The 19984-nt window shown below is 42.2% G+C and overlaps 2 protein-coding genes across 2 annotated transcripts; one reads left to right on the plus strand and one right to left on the minus strand.

The window, feature by feature from the left end:
• Nucleotides 1-3663: 3663 nt before the first annotated feature.
• fndc10 (fibronectin type III domain containing 10) lies at nt 3664-4959 on the minus strand. The gene is made up of 2 exons (XM_034166551.1): nt 4885-4959; nt 3664-4768 (listed from the first exon to the last, which is right to left on the minus strand). Exon 2 carries the CDS (start codon nt 4593-4595, stop codon nt 3681-3683), a length of 915 nt encoding a protein of 304 aa, XP_034022442.1. The 5' UTR covers nt 4596-4768; nt 4885-4959; the 3' UTR covers nt 3664-3680.
• Nucleotides 4960-12203: 7244 nt separating this feature from the next.
• On the plus strand, nt 12204-16767 carry LOC117507780 (olfactory receptor class A-like protein 4). The gene is made up of 2 exons (XM_034167586.1): nt 12204-12290; nt 15742-16767. The coding sequence occupies exons 1-2, from the start codon at nt 12204-12206 to the stop codon at nt 16765-16767; spliced, it is 1113 nt and encodes a 370-aa protein (XP_034023477.1).
• The last annotated feature ends 3217 nt before the right edge of the window (nt 16768-19984 follow it).

Below are 19984 nucleotides of genomic sequence, written 5' to 3' on the forward strand. Positions count from 1 at the left end.
TCATTAGTGATCGATCTCTGCTCCCCTCCACAGCATGTCTTTTTCCTGGTTCTCTCCCTCAGCCCCAACCAGTCCCAGCAGAAGACTGCCCCTCCCTGAGCCTGGTTCTGCTGGAGGTTTCTTCCTGTTAAAAGGGAGTTTTTCCTTCCCACTGTAGCCAAGTGCGTTTTGACCGTTGGGGTTTTACATAATTATTGTATGGCCTTGCCTTACAATATAAAGCGCCTTGGGGCAACTGTTTGTTGTGATTTGGCGCTATATAAAAAAATTGATTGATTGATTGATTGATAGAATAGCACAAAGATGATCTCTTTTAAAAAGGGTAAGATTAAAACTGGGCTAGAGTCTCCCCTGTGCCTTCTGATAAAGTGCAGCTGAAATTTCATATCCTGTTCCATTGGGTTTCTGTCACTCTTTCTGAAGTGTTGCTTCTCGAAACAAAGTTATAAATTGCAAAACAACACAACACCATGCTATTTCTATTGGTTACTGATTAATTTAAATGAACTACAGAAATATTGACAAACCCTGACTTGTCAACAACAACAGCAACAAAATCTCACTGTTAAAATGATGATTTAAATGTTTGTATTCAAGAGGTATGCATACTCATACTGGTTTTTGTTGCATTGAGTTTCTACTTTTGGGCTTGTGTTTTCAAAATTGTCTTTCTAAAATGCTTGTTTTTGATTGTTCTCAAGAGGAAACTCTTTTTGTCAATGCACTTCTCAATGCAGTTATTGAGAAGTGATATAATATTGAGTCATTTGATGTATATGTGATATTGTTCTGACCTGTACCATATCAAAATCTCTATTTTCAGTTTTGGGCCATTGTCATATCATTACCTAAAGTATGCTTTTACTTCCTGTCACTTTTTTTTTTAAACTGTTACCTGACATGAAAGCTAATGAACAAAGATTAGAAACCTGGAAAGATGTAAATTACAGATGACGTATCATCAAGCTTTATTTAATGACAAATACGAGGTTTGTCCAAAAAGTATCGGACCTTTTAATTTTTTGCAAAAACCATATGGATTTGAATCACGTGTGATTGCATCAGCCAAGCTTGAACCTTCGTGCGCATGCGTGAGTTTTTTCACACCTGTCGCTTGCGTCATTCGCCTGTGAGCAGGCTTGGGACACGCGGAATTCCTCCGCTCCTCTTTCCATGATAAAAACTCCTGTAACAGTGGAATGTGCCATTCATTTCCAAACTGGACGCTGTGTTTTATCCGGGACGTCCTCTAACTAGCACAGGAATTGCGGAAGACATCAGCACTTTTTCGGCACATTGAGACAGACGTGCGGAGGAATTCCGCGCGTCGCAGTGGAGCCGCATGGCGCAAAGCAACGCCATGATGAAGCCTCACAGGACATGTTCTGGCATGTCCAGGCTCATCCACAATTTCTTGGTTAGTCACACGACTGAAAACCCACCGACAGCCGTCTGAAAGCCATCTCAAAGCCGTCCTGTGAGACCAACATGGAGGTGGTTTTGTCCCGCGCCATGAACGGCACGGTGGCGCATCTGTCCGCTTTTCTTTCCATGAAAAACCTCCTTTAACAGTGGAATGTGCCGAAAAAGTGCTGATGTCCATGCCTTTTTCCTTTTTTTGTGGAAGTCAGACGACGTCCCGGATCAACAAAGCCTTCACGTTGGAAATGATCTGGTTGATTCAGCCTGTCGATCGGCATTGGGAGCGCGGTGCGCTCTCAGCAGTTGTGGGCCGTCCTTAAAGAGGCAGTAACACTCCTTAATCTGTGTAATCCCCACAAAATCGTCCCTGAAAGCCATATTAATTTTCCGAACGGTGTCCACCTGGAGGTCTCTCACAGTTTCTGGAAAAAAATTGATGCTGCAAAGCTCCAAATCATTCAGACATTTATTCACAATAATAATCCGACGATAGGGGTGGACCAGTGCTCACACAAAGCCTGCTCACAGGCGAATGACGCAACCGTCAGGCGTGAAAAAACTCATGCATGCGCACGAAGGTTCAAGCTTGGCTGATGCAATCACACGTGATTCAAATCCATATAGTTTTTGCAAAAAATAAAAAGGTCCGATACTTTTTGGACAGACCTCGTAGACATAAAGGCATTTTAGCTCAAAAAGTTTGACACAGTATTTGGAGATCATAAATCAGATTGTATTGCCATTACATAGGTGTATAAATAAACCATAATGTAATGATTTATTCAACTTATTAATTCAATATGATTGATTCATCTTGACAGATGCAGTCCAGTATATGTCTGTTTTAAGAGGGAAATGACCATTTGTGAAAGTTTGACAGGCTGCACATTTAATAAATTTGGGGGGGTAGCCAGGAATTTAGTTGAGGGTGGCATGTGTTATACTGTTAACTAGAAGTCACTATCGTAATGTTGTGAGGACTTCACATATTGTAAATAAGATGCTCCTATTTATTTTTTAACTCCAATTATGTTTATATATATATATATATATATTCTACCTCATTTTCTTATTTTATTGTATTGTTACAGGTATTATTATTGCTTATCTTAGCACACGCTGTTTGATGCACATTTTCCTTTACTCGCATTCATCTTGTGTGTTTTTTAAGAGCTGACATAACATGTGAATTTCTCCACTGTGAGATCAATAAAGTCTTATCTTATCTTATGTCAAATACTGCATGGTTTGCTCCGAGCAACCGCTTCTTTCCGTGTTTTGAGCTTTTCATAAATGAATAATTTTCTGTTGCTAGTTTGTTTCATTTAGAGCTTAGAAATGGAACATCTTTTTTCTGACTAAATTGTTGCAATTATGGTTTTTCTCAAGCATTCTGAAACGGTGCCTCATTGTCTGATGGAATTGTTTTGTTTACAACAAATTATTTTCTGAAGCAGTTGGTTCATTTAGTGCCTCAACCATTTTGAAAGACCAAATGTTTTGTTATGTAGTTGTTTCGTTCAGTAACCTTAGTGTTTCAAAATGATGACTCATTTCCCGATTCAGTTGGAGATTTTAATGTTTCACACAGTCATTTTCTGAGAAACTGATTGTTGTTTTTCTGTATGAAATAATTCTCACTCACCACTAGATGCCACATCATAGTGTTTCATTTTTGAAACAGTGCATCATTTTTTGAAGCATTACATGTTCCAAAACACTAAATCATTTTCTTATTGCAGTGGCACTAAATACAATTTGTCAAAACACTAAATAAGCCTTATTTAGTGTTTTGACAAATTGTATTAATTTTTAACACTATACAATAATCTTGTGAAACAGTTGATCAATTTAACATATTTTGCTTTTGGAAACAATTCATTTTTTAAAATGAATTCTTTTGTTTAGTGTTTCAGCATTTCAGCACAGTGAATCATTTCCTGATGCAAGCAATTTAGCTTTTCAAGTGTTTTAAAATAGCAAATACTTGTCTGATCCAGTTGGTTAATTTGGCTGAAAGCACCAAAAAGCTTTGTTTCTGTCATCACTGTATGTGTAGAATGTTTTGGGAATGGATTAACACCTGAATCCAATCTCCTGGCTACACCTGTGCTTCTGATGTAATCAAAGCCATTTTGTTATGTGTGTAAATGCTGGGGTAAATTATGGGGTGTTTAACAATAACCATAACATTATGAGGATAATATGAGTCCCAGTGTAGAGCTGTTTATGCATTTATCAGTCCGGCTTGATTCGAGTCAGTGTCGGGAGTGAGAGCGGTAAGAGTATGTGCGCTGAGTTGTTGGGCTCATGATGTTTTCTGTGATATATGCCACCAGCAAGCAGATGATGACCAGCATCACACAAATGGCTCCCCCAACTGTTGTCATGGCGATCACAATGTCCTGCATCCCAGATGGTGGCAAGGTGAACTCTACACAGTCCCGCCGATCTGTCCTCTGAGCCGGATTTGACGGGGTCAGGGACCGCAGGCAGACACGGTAGGGGATTTTTTCATGCAGCTCTGTCAGAACAAAGTCACTGCATCCAGATCCAAGACGGATGCTGGCACACTCAAACTGAGTGTAGCTTCCATTCCACCAACAGCTTAACTCATAGCCTCCCCTTCTGTGGCGACGGAAGCCGAACAGCAGACTTCCGTCTCTTGTCACATTTGTCCCAGGTTCTGCCTTCACATCTCGGCCCATCATTGTGTATTGTCTCTGGTGTGTCCACTGTAGCAGCACGCTGCTGTTTGTGAGAATGTTTGCCACCAGACTCCCTGAAGTCACCGCCGCCCTGCAGTCGCCCTGATGACACTGGTATCCTAAGAGAGTGTGTCGAAAACACAGCCGACCCCCGATGCCTCCTTCAATCACCTGGTAAGTGCACAGTGGTGATCCTTCATCCTCTGGCCTGTCAGGTTTCACAGTGAGATTTCCTCTGCTGGTGTTCAAGGACAAAACATGAGCTGGTAACTCTTTAAGGTTTCCAACTGTACCCCTACCCCTGGAGTTAGAATGTTGCAGCCAGTTGGTGGGCGTTAAATCCGCCCTGCCTGTGTCCTCTGATGATGCTGATGATGTTGCTGTGGTGTGACGTCGGCCGGACGCGGCCGCCTGATGTAACGCGCACAGTAGGAGCGCGGAGAAGGGCAGCATTTGCCTTTTCATCTCCTCTTATTTTCACGCACAGCGGATCAAATGGTCGGTGGATGGGATTCGTGCCATGAAAAGCAGCTCTCCTTCAGCGCACACGACGGCAGAGCGCGTCCACGAGCGAGAAGAGTGGGCACGCATGTGCGCCAGAAATAACATTTAAATCCGGACAGCCGATCGAGCTTGACCTTGGAGAGGAGACACAAGATGAATAACTGATGGCTCCTAAACAGCGATCACCTCTGTGCGGTTAGCGGCATTTTGAAGCAAAATAAAATAAAATAAAATAAAAAAAATCACTCACTTTCTTCCAGGAGGACGGAGACGACGCCGTGCCATCAGAGCTGGCTTTCTTCTTCCTGTCTGGATTGACGTAAGGCTTTGATGCCTGACGCGGAAGGAGCGCGCGCGGCCGAGAGCTTGCGCGTGAGTGCGCGTAGAAAATGTTAGCTGCGGCAGGTGCGTGTCAGCCCGCAGGCAGTGCACGTGAGAGCCGCTTGAACGTTGATCCTGCACATGTCTGTTTGCAAATGTGCAGAAATACGTGCACATCCCACTGTTAAGATCAAAGGCAATAAAATAAGTCTGTAACATTCGAAACATTGATTTCATTTTCTACCGCTTTAAAGATATCCTCCCTTTTGTTTTATACCCCTTGACTCACATAAAGGATTTTCTTTATCATTGCTGTTACTGGTATTCATTTGTAGGAGTCACAATATTACACCACAAATATATATAATCAAAATTCATCTTGTCTGGAAACAGTTTGGGATTTTGTCCCATGTGTGTTAAAATACAGGAACAAGATTCTATGGCATGTTTTTTTCTTGATTTGATGCTATCTTGAGTTGATTTTTGAATCATATTTATCTAATAGATTACAATTTGTTCATGTAAATGGGGAATCTTCTTCACAGACTAAGGTTAATTATGGAGTTCCACAAGGTTCTGTGCTAGGACCAATTTTATTCACTTTATACATGTTTCCCTTAGGCAGTATTATTAGACAGCATTGCTTAAATTTTCATTGTTAGGCAGATGATACCCAGCTTTATCTATCCATGAAGCCAGAGGACACACACCAATTAGCTAAACTGCAGGATTGTCTAACAGACATAAAGACATGGATGACTAATTTCCTGCTTTTAAACTCAGATAAAACTGAAGTTATTGTACTTGGCCCCACAAATCTTAGAAACATGGTTGTTGTGAAAGTGTCGTGACACGGGCCCACAACAGGGGGCGTTAATGAACGGACAATGGATAAGCCAAAAGTAACAATTTAATGTTGTGAATCGCACAACGACGTACAGACAATAACAATATGGTGGACTGTCAATTATACACAAAGTGAAGTGTGGGCAGGCTCGACGATAGAAGACGCCTGGCGAGAGAAGAGCCGGATCCCACACAGCTTCCACCACCAACGGAGCTGAAGAACACCGGAGCCGCCAAGCCCTGCGCCCCAGGTGGCCGCTGTCTTCAGCAGTCAGACCCGGTACTGCTGGCAGAGAACAGAGACAGTCCTGATGAGTGTGAGTTTGCACACTCAGTAATCCCACAGTCTGTATACAGTTAGGAGGGAAAACCTCCACCTCCAATCACACACTCGTGCAGCTCCTGTCTAACCACTTATCTGGTTGGGGTGTGAAGCGAAGCAGTCGCTGATCACACCAAACGCCAATCCCACAGATAAGGCAACACCCACAGGAAAACGGCTGCAAAGAAGTTCAGTCAGTGTTAAGTACAGCAGAGAATGTTACCTGAATGGTAGCTGATTTCTCGGCGAGGAGGTGGAGTTGCAGTCCGGCCTTTATGGTGATGGTGATGAGATGAATGAGTGACAGCTGGTGCTGATGATGAGTGACAGCTGTCACTCCCAGTGGCTCGGTGCCCTCTCCTGCTTGAAGCCCGCACTCCAAGCAGGGCGCCATCTGGTGGTGGTGGGCCAGCAGTACCTCCTCTTCAGCGGCCCACACAACAATGGTGTCTAACCAGATCCTTACTCTGGATGGCATTACCCTGACCTCTAGTAATACTGTGAGAAATCTTGGAGTCATTTTTGATCAGGATATGTCATTCAATGCGCATATTAAACAAATATGTAGGACTGCTTTTTTGCATTTGCGCAATATCTCTAAAATTAGAAAGGTCTTGTCTCAGAGTGATGCTGAAAAACTAATTCATGCATTTATTTCTTCTAGGCTGGACTACTGTAATTCATTATTATCAGGTTGTCCTAAAAGTTCCCTGAAAAGCCTTCAGTTAATTCAAAATGCTGCAGCTAGAGTACTGACAGGGACTAGAAGGAGAGAGCATATCTCACCCATATTGACCTCTCTTCATTGGCTTCCTGTTAATTCTAGAATAGAATTTAAAATTCTTCTTCTTACTTATAAGGTTTTGAATAATCAGGTCCGATCTTATCTTATGGACCTCATAGTACCATATCACCCCAGTAGAGCGCTTCGCTCTCAGACTGCAGGCTTACTTGTAGTTCCTAGGGTTTGTAAGAGTAGAATGGGAGGCAGAGACTTCAGCTTTCAGGCTCCTCTCCTGTGGAACCAGCTCCCAATTCAGATCAGGGAGACAGACACCCTCTCTACTTTTAAGATTAGGCTTAAAACTTTCCTTTTTGCTAAAGCTTATAGTTAGGGCTGGATCAGGTGACCCTGAACATCCCTTAGTTATGCTGCTATAGACTTAGACTGCTGGGGGGTTCCCATGATGCACTGAGTGTTTCTTTCTCTTTTTGCTCTGTATGCACCACTCTGCATTTAATCATTAGTGATTGATCTCTGCTCCCTTCCACAGCATGTCTTTTTCCTGATTCTCTCCCCTCAGCCCCAACCAGTCCCAGCGGAGAACTGCCCCTCCCTGAGCCTGGTTCTACTGGAGGTTTCTTCCTGTTAAAAGGGAGTTTTTCCTTCCCACTGTCACCAAGTGCTTGCTCACAGGGGGTCGTTTTGACCGTTGGGGTTTTTCCGTAATTATTGTATGGCTTTGTCTTACAATATAAAGCGCCTTGGGGCAACTGTTTGTTGTGATTTGGCGCTATATAAATAAAATTGATTTGATTTGATTTTTTGCGGGGGGGGGGGGGGGGGGCGCATATGTCAACCCCTTTGAGGGTCTACCTGTATAACCAAGTGAAAAAATCCATAAAATCAACACAAAATCCTTATAACCTCCAAATCGCACCAAAATCAGTTGTATTACAGTACACACAACCGCATAGCGGTATCACATAACTGGGTTTTTGTCCACAAATTATGAGTTGCCGCAATGACATTGAAGTCAGGATCATTAGTATTTCCTCCACAGTTGAATATCAAACAATAGCGATTCATGCGTCAAGCTGAATTTTATCTAACTGAATGTGTTAAATAGTTATTTTTTACAGAAGCAAGAACTGTCTGTCACTAATGGAAATACATTAATAAAATCATGAAAAATAAATTGAATAAAGTAAATAAATATGAAATTTGTCACTGGATCCTTAAACTCTGGACATAATAAACTCTTCATGGTGGATCCTTTATCTCTGGACATAAATAGCAATAAACAAAATCTGTAGTTTTTGTCAAAAGCATTTCCTTTCAGACATTATTGGCATGAATGTCTTTCCATACGTCTGAGCTGAGCTCTTACAGCTGCTGTGCTTCATGTCAGCATCAGTTTAATTCATAAAGAATGCAGGACATCTCATTTTGGGAAGAAAAAAACATTTTAGTCGATTGTAGTTTTGTGTCTGTAATACAACATTTTAAAGACGTGTCATTTTATTTAAAGCCTCAATTCGTTTTGAAGTTATTAATTCCAACTGGTCTGTCTCAGCAGAAAACGGAATGGAGGACAGTTCTCCCTTCTTGACTACAACAAGACAAGAGTCCCAGTTAGTGAGTTTAATCCACACAAAAGTGACTCACAGAATTTTAATGGCTTTGAGAGGAGGGCTCGTGTGTCATACATCACACTGACAAAGTGAGGAACCTTGGGGTAATTTTTGATCCTTCGTTGTCCTTTGGCCTCCACATTAGAAATATTACTAGGACTGCTTTCTTCCACTTGTGAAATATAGCGAAGATTTGTCCGATCCTGTCTATGGCTGATGCTGAGACCCTGATCCATGCATTTATCTCCTCTAGATTGGACTACTGCAATGTTCTATTTTCTGGTTTACCGCAGTCTAGCATTAGGGGTCTCCAATTGGTTCAAAATGCTGCAGCCAGACTTTTGACACAAAGCAGAAAGTACAACCACATTACACCCATTTTGGCATCTCTTCACTGGCTTCCTGTCCCAGTGAGATCAGATTTTAAGGTTCTGCTACTAACCTATAAAATTATTCATGGACTGGCACCTCCCTACCTAGCTGACCTAATTAAACCTTACGTACCGGCCCGGGCTTTACGTTCTCAGGGTGCAGGACTACTTTGTGTCCCTAAGGTGAATAAGAAGTCTGCGGGTCACAGAGCTTTCTCTTATTGTGCCCCTGTTCTGTGGAATGATCTCCCTGCGTCAATAAAACAATCAGATTCTGTGGAGATTTTCAAGTTCAGACTTAAGACGCACTTATTTTCCCTTTCATATGGCTAGCATACTGGTACAGTTTTGTTTTACGCTTTTTACTCTTTTAATTCATTTATTAGTAATTGGAACGGGCTGCGGCCTCAACTTTACCTAAATTCTGGGTCTTTTAGTGAAGTTTAGGGCTAGTGGCCGGTGATCACCTTAATATTTCTCTGTTTTTCTTGTTGTTTAATGCTGGCAAATTATACAGTATTTTTTGTCTTTCTAATGCCTGATTCTGTTTTTTCTCTCTGTTTAAGGTGCAGCTCCATCCAGAGATGGGAGTTGTATTCGTGTTGGCGACCCTCCTGTCCTGTGTGCCAACTGCATTTCTTGTATATTCGTCCTTGAATTGTTCAGTGAAAACACGTGGAAAAATGCGGACAAAACTGAAGTGTTGTGAATACTTTCTGGATGCACTGTAAGCGTTGTGAGTGTTATGTTGTTCACACTGTTGAAATAAAGTTGACTTTTCTAATTTTGGTGCCACATAATATGGTGTACTATCACTGAAGGTCATGCAGCAATTATAATGCATTAATATAGCAAATACAGCCTCAAAATGTGGCAGCGTATCATATAATGACCACTGTCACACATAAACATTTATAACAAAACCTGAATTTTATCATTGCAAGAATCATCAAGCATCACAATTCTAATAATGGCTGCAGGGAAGTTGTGTTAGACTGTTATTTCTTTCTTCATCCTTTGTATATAGCACAAAAAAGGCTCCACTGAACATAAAATGGGGTTTTCTGCCTATGAAGAAGGAACAATCTAAAGGTTTGCAAGTTTTAAATTCATAAAACATGTCCAGATAATAAAAGCAATTTTAGGCACAAAGTCTAATGTTAATGTGATACCATTAATTAAGCACTGCAGGGCTTAATTAAGTGAGGTCTTTCTCAACTGAGTGTGAGGAGAGAAACAAGAGCAATCAAGCAAATAATTAATACCAAGGGAGAGCATGAACAGCTGACTAAAACGAAACAAAATGCAGCATCAGAGGGCCTGACTGTCTGAGCACTCTTTGACATGTCACATGGGACAATGGATTAATGTCATATAATCTGACTGATTTAATTTAAATTTATTTCATTTATATAGCGCCAAATCACAACAAAGCTGCCTCAAGGTGCTTCACATAAGTAAGGTTTAACCTTACCGACTCCAAGAGCTAGCACACATGTGACAGTGGTAAGGAAAAACTCTCTGATGATTTGAGGAAGAAACCTCAAGCAGACCAGATTCAAAGGAGTAACCCTCTGCTTGGACCATGCTACGGACACAATTGACAATACAATTATGTGGGAAATTTTGGAAGTCCATGCTGGTGGGTACACAGGACTGGAGGCCTGTAGAAGAAGACAACCACTCCCACTTCTGGATGAAGCCGCACCTCAAACAGACAGAAAAAACAAAACAGAATCAGGTGGCAGAAAGACAACAAATACAATATAATTTGTCAGCATTAAGCAACAAGAAAACAGAAGAAATACTAAGGCAATCGCCAGCCACTAGCCCCAAACTTCACTAAAAGACCCAGACTTTAGATAAAGTTGAGGCTGTGGTCCACTCTGTTTACTAATAAAATGAATTTAAAAGGGTAGAAAGTAACATACTATGCCAGTATGCTAGCCATATGAAAGGGAAAATAAGTGCACCTTAAGTCTGGACTTGAAAGTCTCTACAGAATCTGAATGTTTTATTGATGCAGGGAGATCATTCCACAGAACAGGTGCACCAGTGGTCTCCAAACTATTCCAGAAAGGGCCGAGAGGGTGCAGGTTTTCTTTGCAGCCACTGACTTCAGCAGGTGATTTAACTGATTAACATCCCTTTGAACAGGTGGGATGAGTTCATCAGTGAAATCACCTGCTGAAGTCAGTGGCTGCAAAGAAAACCTGCACCCTCTCGGCCCTTTCTGGAATAGTTTGGAGACCACTGGGGGAACGATAAGAGAAAGCTCTATGACCCGCAGACTTCTTATTCACCTTAGGGACACAAAGTAGTCCTGCACTCTGAGAACACAGCCGGTACGTAGGGTTTAATTAGGTCAGCTAGGTAGGGTGGTGCCAGTCCGTGAACAATTTTATAGGTAAGTAACAGAACCTTAAATTCTGATCTCACTGGGACAGGAAGCAAGTGAAGAGATGCCAAAATGGGTGTGGTCAAACTTTCTGCTTTCTGTCAAAAGCCTGGCAGCAGCGTTTTGAACCTGGAGACCCCTAATGTTGGACTGTGGTAAACCAGACAATGGAGCATTGCAGTAGTCCAATCTAGAAGAAACAAATGCATGAATCAGGGTCTCAGCATCAGCCATAGACAGGATGGGACGAATCTTCGCTATACTTCGCAGGTGGAAGAAAGCAGTCTTCGTAATATCTCTAATGTGGAGGTCAAAGGACAACGTAGAATCAAAAATTACCACGTTTCCTCACTTTGTCCATGTGATGTATGACACACGAGCTTAGGCTAAGCGTTAACTGGTCAAATTGATGCTGATGTCTTACTGGACCAAGATCCATCAGTTTTGTCAGAGTTTAAAAATAGGAAGTTTCTAGACATCCAGCTTCTCACTGATGCAAGGCAATCTTCTAAGGATTTTATGAGGATGAGATTACCAGCAGTTATCGGCATGTATAACTGAGTATCATCAACATAGCAGTGAAAGGTAACCCCAAAATGCTGCAATATGTGATTAATATGAGTAATTTAATAGGAAAAGGTTGTAATCAGAAAAATAGCCCCCCCCCCCCCCCCACACACACACAGAAACAAACAAGTGTTTAGATGTTAAGTCCAAACTGCAAGACAGTGTTTTGCGTTTGCTGTCGGTCACTGATGCAGAATGAACATGTGGAAAAAGTCATCTGGCAGATTCTCTGAGCATCAACATGTCAAATTGAGCTTGAGCGTGATCAGCAAACAAGGAGCCGTGCTTGCACATATAACACAGCACAAGGAGTTTCACTGATGCAAAACACACAGAGCACCTATCATACAGAGGCAGCAAAACCGTGTTGCCATGCAAGGATTAATGCCATGTCAGAGGTCCTCATCGTAGAAGCAATTTTGTTTGGGCTCTTGGTCTTCTCTGGCATTCTGGGAAACATCTTGGTGATCCATGTGGTGAGAAGAGACACTTTTATTACTGCCACCCTATGTAAGGAGCAGGTAGAGCATTTTGTGAAAGCTTCTATCCATGTGCATATTTGACTGTAAAAAACAAAAAGTATTGCTCTGATTGACTTAAAAGGTTTACAGAAGATATCGACTTAAGTCCTCCTTCAACATCACATAGATTTGAATATGCAGCAGGTGTTAGATTAAAGTTGTTACTTTGGCCTGAGCTACAGTTTCCTGTGTGTCCTAAATATTCAGTTTTAATCAGACAATGTAGACAAATAACGCTAAATAATAATATAAATTCTTTCCATCACTTTAAGTACTCTAACAATTCAAATACAGTATGTAAAAATACGCATATAAGTTGTATTGAAACACCTTTTCTGGAAGGGTCTTGTGCATGATGTATTTTCTTGAATCATGTTCCTTTTTATGTCCACCAAGGATGTAATAAAGTCATCAGCGTTTATTTATTTGTTTGTCTGTCTGTCTGTTAGCAGGATTACGTCAAAACTGCTACACAGATTTTGAGGAACGTTTCACCACAGATACATAATCTACAGATACAGATTCTGGATCAAGTTTCACCTTATATAAGCTTTGAAGGATTACTGTTAGCAGGATTATGTCAAAATTACTGCATGGATTTTGACAAAATTTTCAACTCAGATACATATTAGACCATGGAAGAATCCATTAAATTGTGGAGGTGATCTTGATCCGGATCTGGATTCTGGATCAAGATTTCACTTTATATACGCTTTGAATGATTACGTCAAAACTACTTCACAGATTCTCACCAAATTTTCACCACAGATAAATATTAGGGCATGGAAGACTCCACTTAATTTTGGAGGTGATCCAGATGTGGATTTTGGATCAAGATTCACTTTACGTAGGCTTTGGAGAATTACGTCAAAACTGCTTCACAGGTTCTCACCAAATTTTCACCACTGATGCATATTAGGCCATGGAAGACTCCATTAAATTTTGGAGGTGAATCCGGATTCTGGATCACGATTTCACTTTATATAGGCTTTGAAGTATTATGGCAAAACTAGGGATGGGTATTGATAAGATTTTATCAATGCCATTATCGATTCCGCTTATTGATCGATTCCTTATCAATTCCCTTAATGATACCTCAGGTTTCAGGTTTTCTATGTCAACAACATTTTGTTTTGTTGTTATGAAGGCTTTTACATTAGCTAGGTGCATTCATTTTAAGGCTAGCTATATAGGAACAGTCAGTCTGATGATCAACCCACAGCTGATCAATGATGAAATCAGTGTATTCAATATGGGAAATGCTATGAATATTTTTATGGTCCGTATTTTGTAATATTACATTGAATAAATAATACATAATGTTACAAGTAATGTAGATGAATAATAATAAAGAATACACATTAAACTATTTATAATTTATACAATTTTAAGCAATAACACTACAGAGAAAGATTTATTTTTTAAATATTTTTTCTTTATGTTATGCTTTGAAGCAGGACAGGATGCTCATATTGAAATTGTGAGTGAAAATGTATTTTGCACTAAAAATAAATAATTTGTTTTCCATGTGTTCATATCAGAACAAGTGCATGTGTGCATCTACTTAAATTCAGGGTTAAGTCAATAGTCAAATGGTTAAAAAACGTTTCACACACGCTGGGAAAGGTGAAGAGAATGGTTGGTCGGTCGGTCGGCCGGTCGGCCCTGCCAGTGAGGTGTCCCTTATTTATTTTTCAGAAAGTTGGCAACCCTAGCATCGGCCCAGTTTTTAAGTTATACAGTACATCTATCAACTGTTTCAGAAGACCATAACAGGTCGGTTTAGCAAAAAAAGGTAAATATTACTCACAGACATATGCTCTTTATGGTTTTAGTGGGAAAAAATAAAGATAAAGCGAAATAAAACAAAGAATCAAAAGAACAGCAGATCGCAGCACTGCTTCATAGTTTCAAGGTTCAAAGCAAAGCCACGCTACAGAAACAGTTGATTATACAGACCCGCTGCAGGGTCTGTAATCATTGTAGATAAATGATCATTTTCCTGACAAACACCCCCAAAAACAACGCCCGCTTTGAAGGACCGATAAGGGCTATTGATGTCGGTGGATTGAATCATTTCTTAACGATACCCGAAAAGAGCCGGTTCCCGATACCCAACCCTAGTCAAAACTACTTCACGGATTCTGACCAAATTTGCACCACAGAAGACTCCACTGAGTTTTGTAGGTGATCCGGATCCAGATTGGCAGATGTCAGAAATCTCAGATTGCTCATTTATGGAATAATTTTTTCCCACTGGGATCACTCACATTAAATGGTAAATGGACTGCATGTATATAGCGCTTTTCCATCTGCATCAGACGCTCAAAGCGCTTTACAAATAATGCCTCACATTCACCCTGATGTGAGGGTGCTGCCATAAAAGGTGTCCTGTTGGGAAGGTGTCGTAGCACGGACCCACAACAGGGGGCGCAAATGAACGGACAATGAGTAAGCCAAAAGGTAACAATTTAATGTTGTGATATTACACAACGAAACGTGTCTTAATTTCACAGTCAATAAACACCAGGTGAAGTGTGGGCAGGCTCGAAGATAGAAGACGCCCGACGAGAGAGAGACCGCGTCCCACACGGCTTCCACCACCAACGGCCTGAAGAACACCGGAGCCGCCAAGTCCCGAGTCCCCAGGTGGCCTCTGTCTTCGACTGTCGACCCTGGTACTGCTGGCAGAAAGCAGAAATATGATGTGTGAGTGTGTGTCCGCACACTCAGTAATCTATAGTCCAGATACCGTTAGGAGGGAGCACCTCCACCTCCAAATCACACACACTCGTGCAGCTCCTGTTTGTCCCTCTTCTGGGTCTTCACAGGAATGCGACTGCACACAGAACAAAGTTAGACAGCGTATTAGTCAGCAGAGAAATTACCTTGGTTCTGGTAGTCGATTTCTCGGCGGGGAGGTGGAGTTGCAGTCCGGCTTTTATGGTGGTGATGATAACGAGTGACAGCTGGTGCAGAGGATGAGTGACAGCTGTCACTTCTTCTGGGTCTGGCGCCCTCTCGTGCTTGGAGCCCGCCTCCAAGCAGGGCGCCCTCTGGTGGTGGTGGGCCAGCAGTACCTCCTCTTCAGCGGCCCACACAACATGTCCACTACACCGGGAGCAACTAGGGGATTAAAGACCTTGCCCAAGGGTCCTTAGTGATTTTCCAGTCAGGCTGGGATTTGAACAGAGGATCTTCTGGTCTCAATCCCAGTGCCTTAACCACTAGCCCATCACTTCCACCCATCACATTCTGTTCAGTCTTGGAAATCTGAGTGCATTGATTGATTTTATTCAACTTTATTCCATTCATGGTTTGGTAATGGCATCTGTATAAATAAACAATGTTATTATTCATATATAATTACTGTTAATGATCCTGTCTGCCTTGTCTTTGTTCTCAGGTGCTTCAGTCAGCTGTTAACAGTCCATCGCGGAGGCTCCCCCCCTCCGACACTATACTGGTGCACTTGTCCCTCGCCAACCTATTGACTTCACTGTTCCGCACGGTGCCCATCTTTGTGTCAGACCTGGGTTTGGAGGTGTCTCTGTCTCTGGGCTGGTGCAGATTCTTCATGTTGCTGTGGGTGTGGTGGCGAGCTGTGGGCTGTTGGGTCACTTTAACACTCAGTGTATTCCACTGCACCACCTTGAGGCGCCAGCGTGTGACCTTAAGCCCACATGCGTACCAGCGGGAGAGGAGGTGGGTGTGGATTGTTCTGGGGCTGGTGTGGGGGGCCAATTTGGTGTTTTCGCTCCCAGCTCTGGTATTTAGCACCCATCTTCACAGTAATGCCACAGTGGAGCTGATGGTTATCAGCTGCACCACCAGGCCGCTGCTGGGGTGCATCTGGGAGTTCCCCACTGAGCAACAGGGCTCAGCTTTCGCCTCCACCTCACTGGCACTCAATGAAGTGTTGCCACTGATGTTGATGGTTTGTACCAACCTGGTGACTCTGCACTCTCTGGCTAAACACATCCGCACCATCAGCTCTGGAGGGGAACCTGGAGGAAGCCACGGAGAGCTGGACAAACATGTGTCTACTGAGCGAAAGGCAGCTCATGTCATTATGTCACTGGTGACTCTGTTTGTTGTCTGCTGGGCCCTGCAGGTTGCTGCAGTGACATACTACAACCACAATGGTGGACACCACGCTGAGGGTCTATTGACTGTAGCCCACCTCTCCGCTTCACTGTTTGTGGGATTCAGTTCCATGGTGGTTGCCCTTGGACATGGCAATCTGAGGAGGAGAATCATGTGCATGATGCAAGGATGGACCAGTGTCATCAAATGTCACTCTGACAGAACTGAAGGGGAGTGTAAATCCACAAAGACAAGGTCTAAGAGAGAAAATCAAACCAGTTTTACTGTTCAAAAAGAGAGAAAGGTCATTCAAGTGGAGGAGAAATGTAAAGCATGTAGAACATGACTGCACTGATCCTTCAAATGAACATGACAAATAAATGGCCCAAACTTTTGGTTGGTTTGGGTTTTTAAAATCGATCAAAAGCTTTGAAGCTAATTTGAATGAAATTGCACCAAGATATTTATTGCTCAAACTGATAAACTTTATTGTTTTTGTGCAAATATTTGCTCATTTTGAAATGGATGTCTGCAACACGTTTCAAAAAAGCTGGGACAGTGGTATGTTTACCACTGTGTTACATCACCTTCCCTTCTAACAACACTCAATAAGCGTTTGGGAACTGAGGACACTAATTGTTGAAGCTTTGTAGGTGGAATTCTTTCCCATTCTTGCTTGATGTACGACTTCAGTTGTTCGACAGTCCGGGGTCTCTGTTGTCGTATTTTGCACTTCATAATGCGCCACACATTTTCAATGGGCGACAGGTCTGGACTGCAGGCAGGCCAGTCTAGTACCCGCACTCTTTTACTACGAAGCCACGATGCTGTAATGTGCAGAATGTGGCTTGGCATTGTCTTGCTGAAATAAGCAGGGACATCCCTGAAAAAGACGTTGCTTGGATGGCAGCATGTGTTGCTCCAAAACCTGGATGTACCTTTCAGCATTGATGGTGCCATCACAGATGTGTAAGTTGCTCATGCCATGGGCACTAACACACCCCCATACCATCACAGATGCTGGCTTTTGAACTTTGCCCTGGTAACAGTCTGGATGGTCTTTTTCCTCTTTTGTCCGGAGGACACAACATCCATGATTTCCAAAAACAATTTGAAATGTGAACTCATCAGACCACAGCACACTTTTCCACTTTGCATCTGTCCATTTCAAATGAGTTCGGGCCCAGAGAAGGCGGCGGCGTTTCTGGATGTTGTTGATGTTTGGCTTTCGCTTTGCATGGTAGAGTTTTAACTTACACTTGTAGATGTAGCAACAAACTGTGTTAACTGACAATGGTTTTCTGAAGTATTCTTGAGCCCACGCGGCAAGATCCTTTACACAATGATGTCGGTTTTTAATGTGCTTGCCTAAGGGATCGAAGGTCACGGGCATTCAATGTTGGTTTTCGGCCTTGCTGCTTACGTGTAGAAAGTTCTCCAGATCCTCTGAATCTTCTGATTATATTATGGACTGTAGATGATGAATCCCTAAATTCCTTGCAATTGAACATTGAGAAACATTGTTCTTAAACTGTTGGACTAATTTTTCAGGCAGTTGTTTACAAAGTGGTGATCCTCATCCCATCTTTGCTTGTGAACGGCTGAGACTTTTGGGGATGCTCCTTTTATACCCAGTTATGACACCCACAATTAGTGTCCTCAGTTCCCAAACGCTTATTGAGTGTTGTGTTAGAAGGAAAGGTGATGGCAAACATACCACTGTCCCAGCTTTTTTGAAACGTGTTGCAGGCATCCATTTTAAAATGAGCAAATATTTTCACAAAGACAATAAAGTTTATCAGTTTGAACATTAAATATATCGTCTTTGTGGTGTATTCAATTGAATATAGGTTGAAGAGGATTTGCAAATCATTGTAATCTGTTTTTATTTACATTTTACACAACATCCAAACTTCATTGGAATTGGGGTTGTACATTTTTACCACTTTACCCAAATTAAAGACATGTTTTCAGGATATTTTACTGTTAGCTTAGAACCATTTAAAACCAGTTCTAAGATTCCTCCCTATGAAAATATAGTTTGTTCAATGGTTCTGAACATCTTTCCGTATCTGCACTAAAACCTACATATTCATAGATAGAACTTTAAATACACTTGTTTTTTTCCAATATAAAGATCTATGAAATATTTCCTAAGCAAGTTATGAAAATGTTTAGAAATGCCCCAACATACAATGTTAAAAAAGGTGAAAAAAAAAAAAAATCTGTGAATCAGCTATTTTACTCATTCTGCGCCCCTCCTTAGATTTTAATTGAAAACATCTTGGTAGTTTCTGTGTAATCCTTCAGGATGACAGAGACAGATCAGTCTAAAAATGGCAAACATAACCTCCTTGAAGAAGGTAATAATCTGATTTAGACCAGTTAAAAACATGATTCATGTTATGTCTAAGCAGATTAAACCATTATGTCACATCTATATTACAGTATAACAGCCAAGTGGCCTCTGTGTGTGTGTGTGTGTGTGTGTGTGTGTGTGTGTGTGTGTGTGTGTGTGTGTGTGTGTGTGTATGGCTTCCGTCACGGAGAAACTGGGGAGTGCTGTTTTGTATGCTTATGTATTGTGGGTCAAGTGTTATGTGTCGGACGCAGCTCGGAGAACCGACCAGCGTTTGAAGGACCCAGTATGAAATAAGCAGAGCACGGTACAAAGGCTAACTGAATTTAATACATAACAGTGATACAAAAAATAAAAGAAAGTGCGGTCTGGCGTGGTGCGCTCCCAGCAGCGCTAACGGTCCGGAGCCAGAAGCTGTTCGGACCCAAGGACCCCGCCGACACCCCCCAGGTGGCCGCAACAAACCGAGTCTGTGAAAGAAGGAACCATTATGTGAGTCCACACTCTACACACAGAGAGAACACTTAAAGGTGTACAAACAGCAAACACTTCCTGGCTTGATTACTAATCAGCTTCCCAGCCTGCAGGCATGGAACATCCAGTTCACAAAACTCCACTGCAGTGGAAGCTGATACATGACTAACATACAGCTCAATATAAAAAGGTGTGAGGGACACCACATTTACTGACTGTATAAATGTTAGTCACAAAATCTAACGTACCTCAGGAAGTGTGCTGACGAGCGTGAGACCTCACCCCCTCCTCTTTCACAGACCATGCATCAAACCCTGGACGTTCTCTGCATCCACTGATGATGAGATGGCTCCCGAGACGACGATCTCACCCGTCTGGTCACAAGGTCGAGTCTCTGGCAAATACACACTGTATACTCCAGTCTTAAATGCCACCATGTTCCAATCCATATAGATGCACCTCAGCTGTGAGTCCTGACAAGCCGCAGGTGATCAGGGTGAGGTCCTGATAACCTCAGCAACACAGCCACTCAGTCCCAAATGCAAGCCACCTGGAAGGAAAAACAAAAGACAGAAACAAAAAGGCAGCCAGGCCCCCCAGCCATACAACAGTATCCCACCCTCACGGGAAGCCTCCCGGCGACCACACAAACCTAGCCCAGGAGAAACACCCCCCTCCAGGGACCATGGCTGGAAACCGCATCTGCATTCGTCTTCCAATAGAATGGTTG

This window comes from Thalassophryne amazonica, chromosome 3 (genome assembly GCF_902500255.1).
Source record: "Thalassophryne amazonica chromosome 3, fThaAma1.1, whole genome shotgun sequence".
NCBI classification, from domain to species: domain Eukaryota; kingdom Metazoa; phylum Chordata; class Actinopteri; order Batrachoidiformes; family Batrachoididae; genus Thalassophryne; species Thalassophryne amazonica.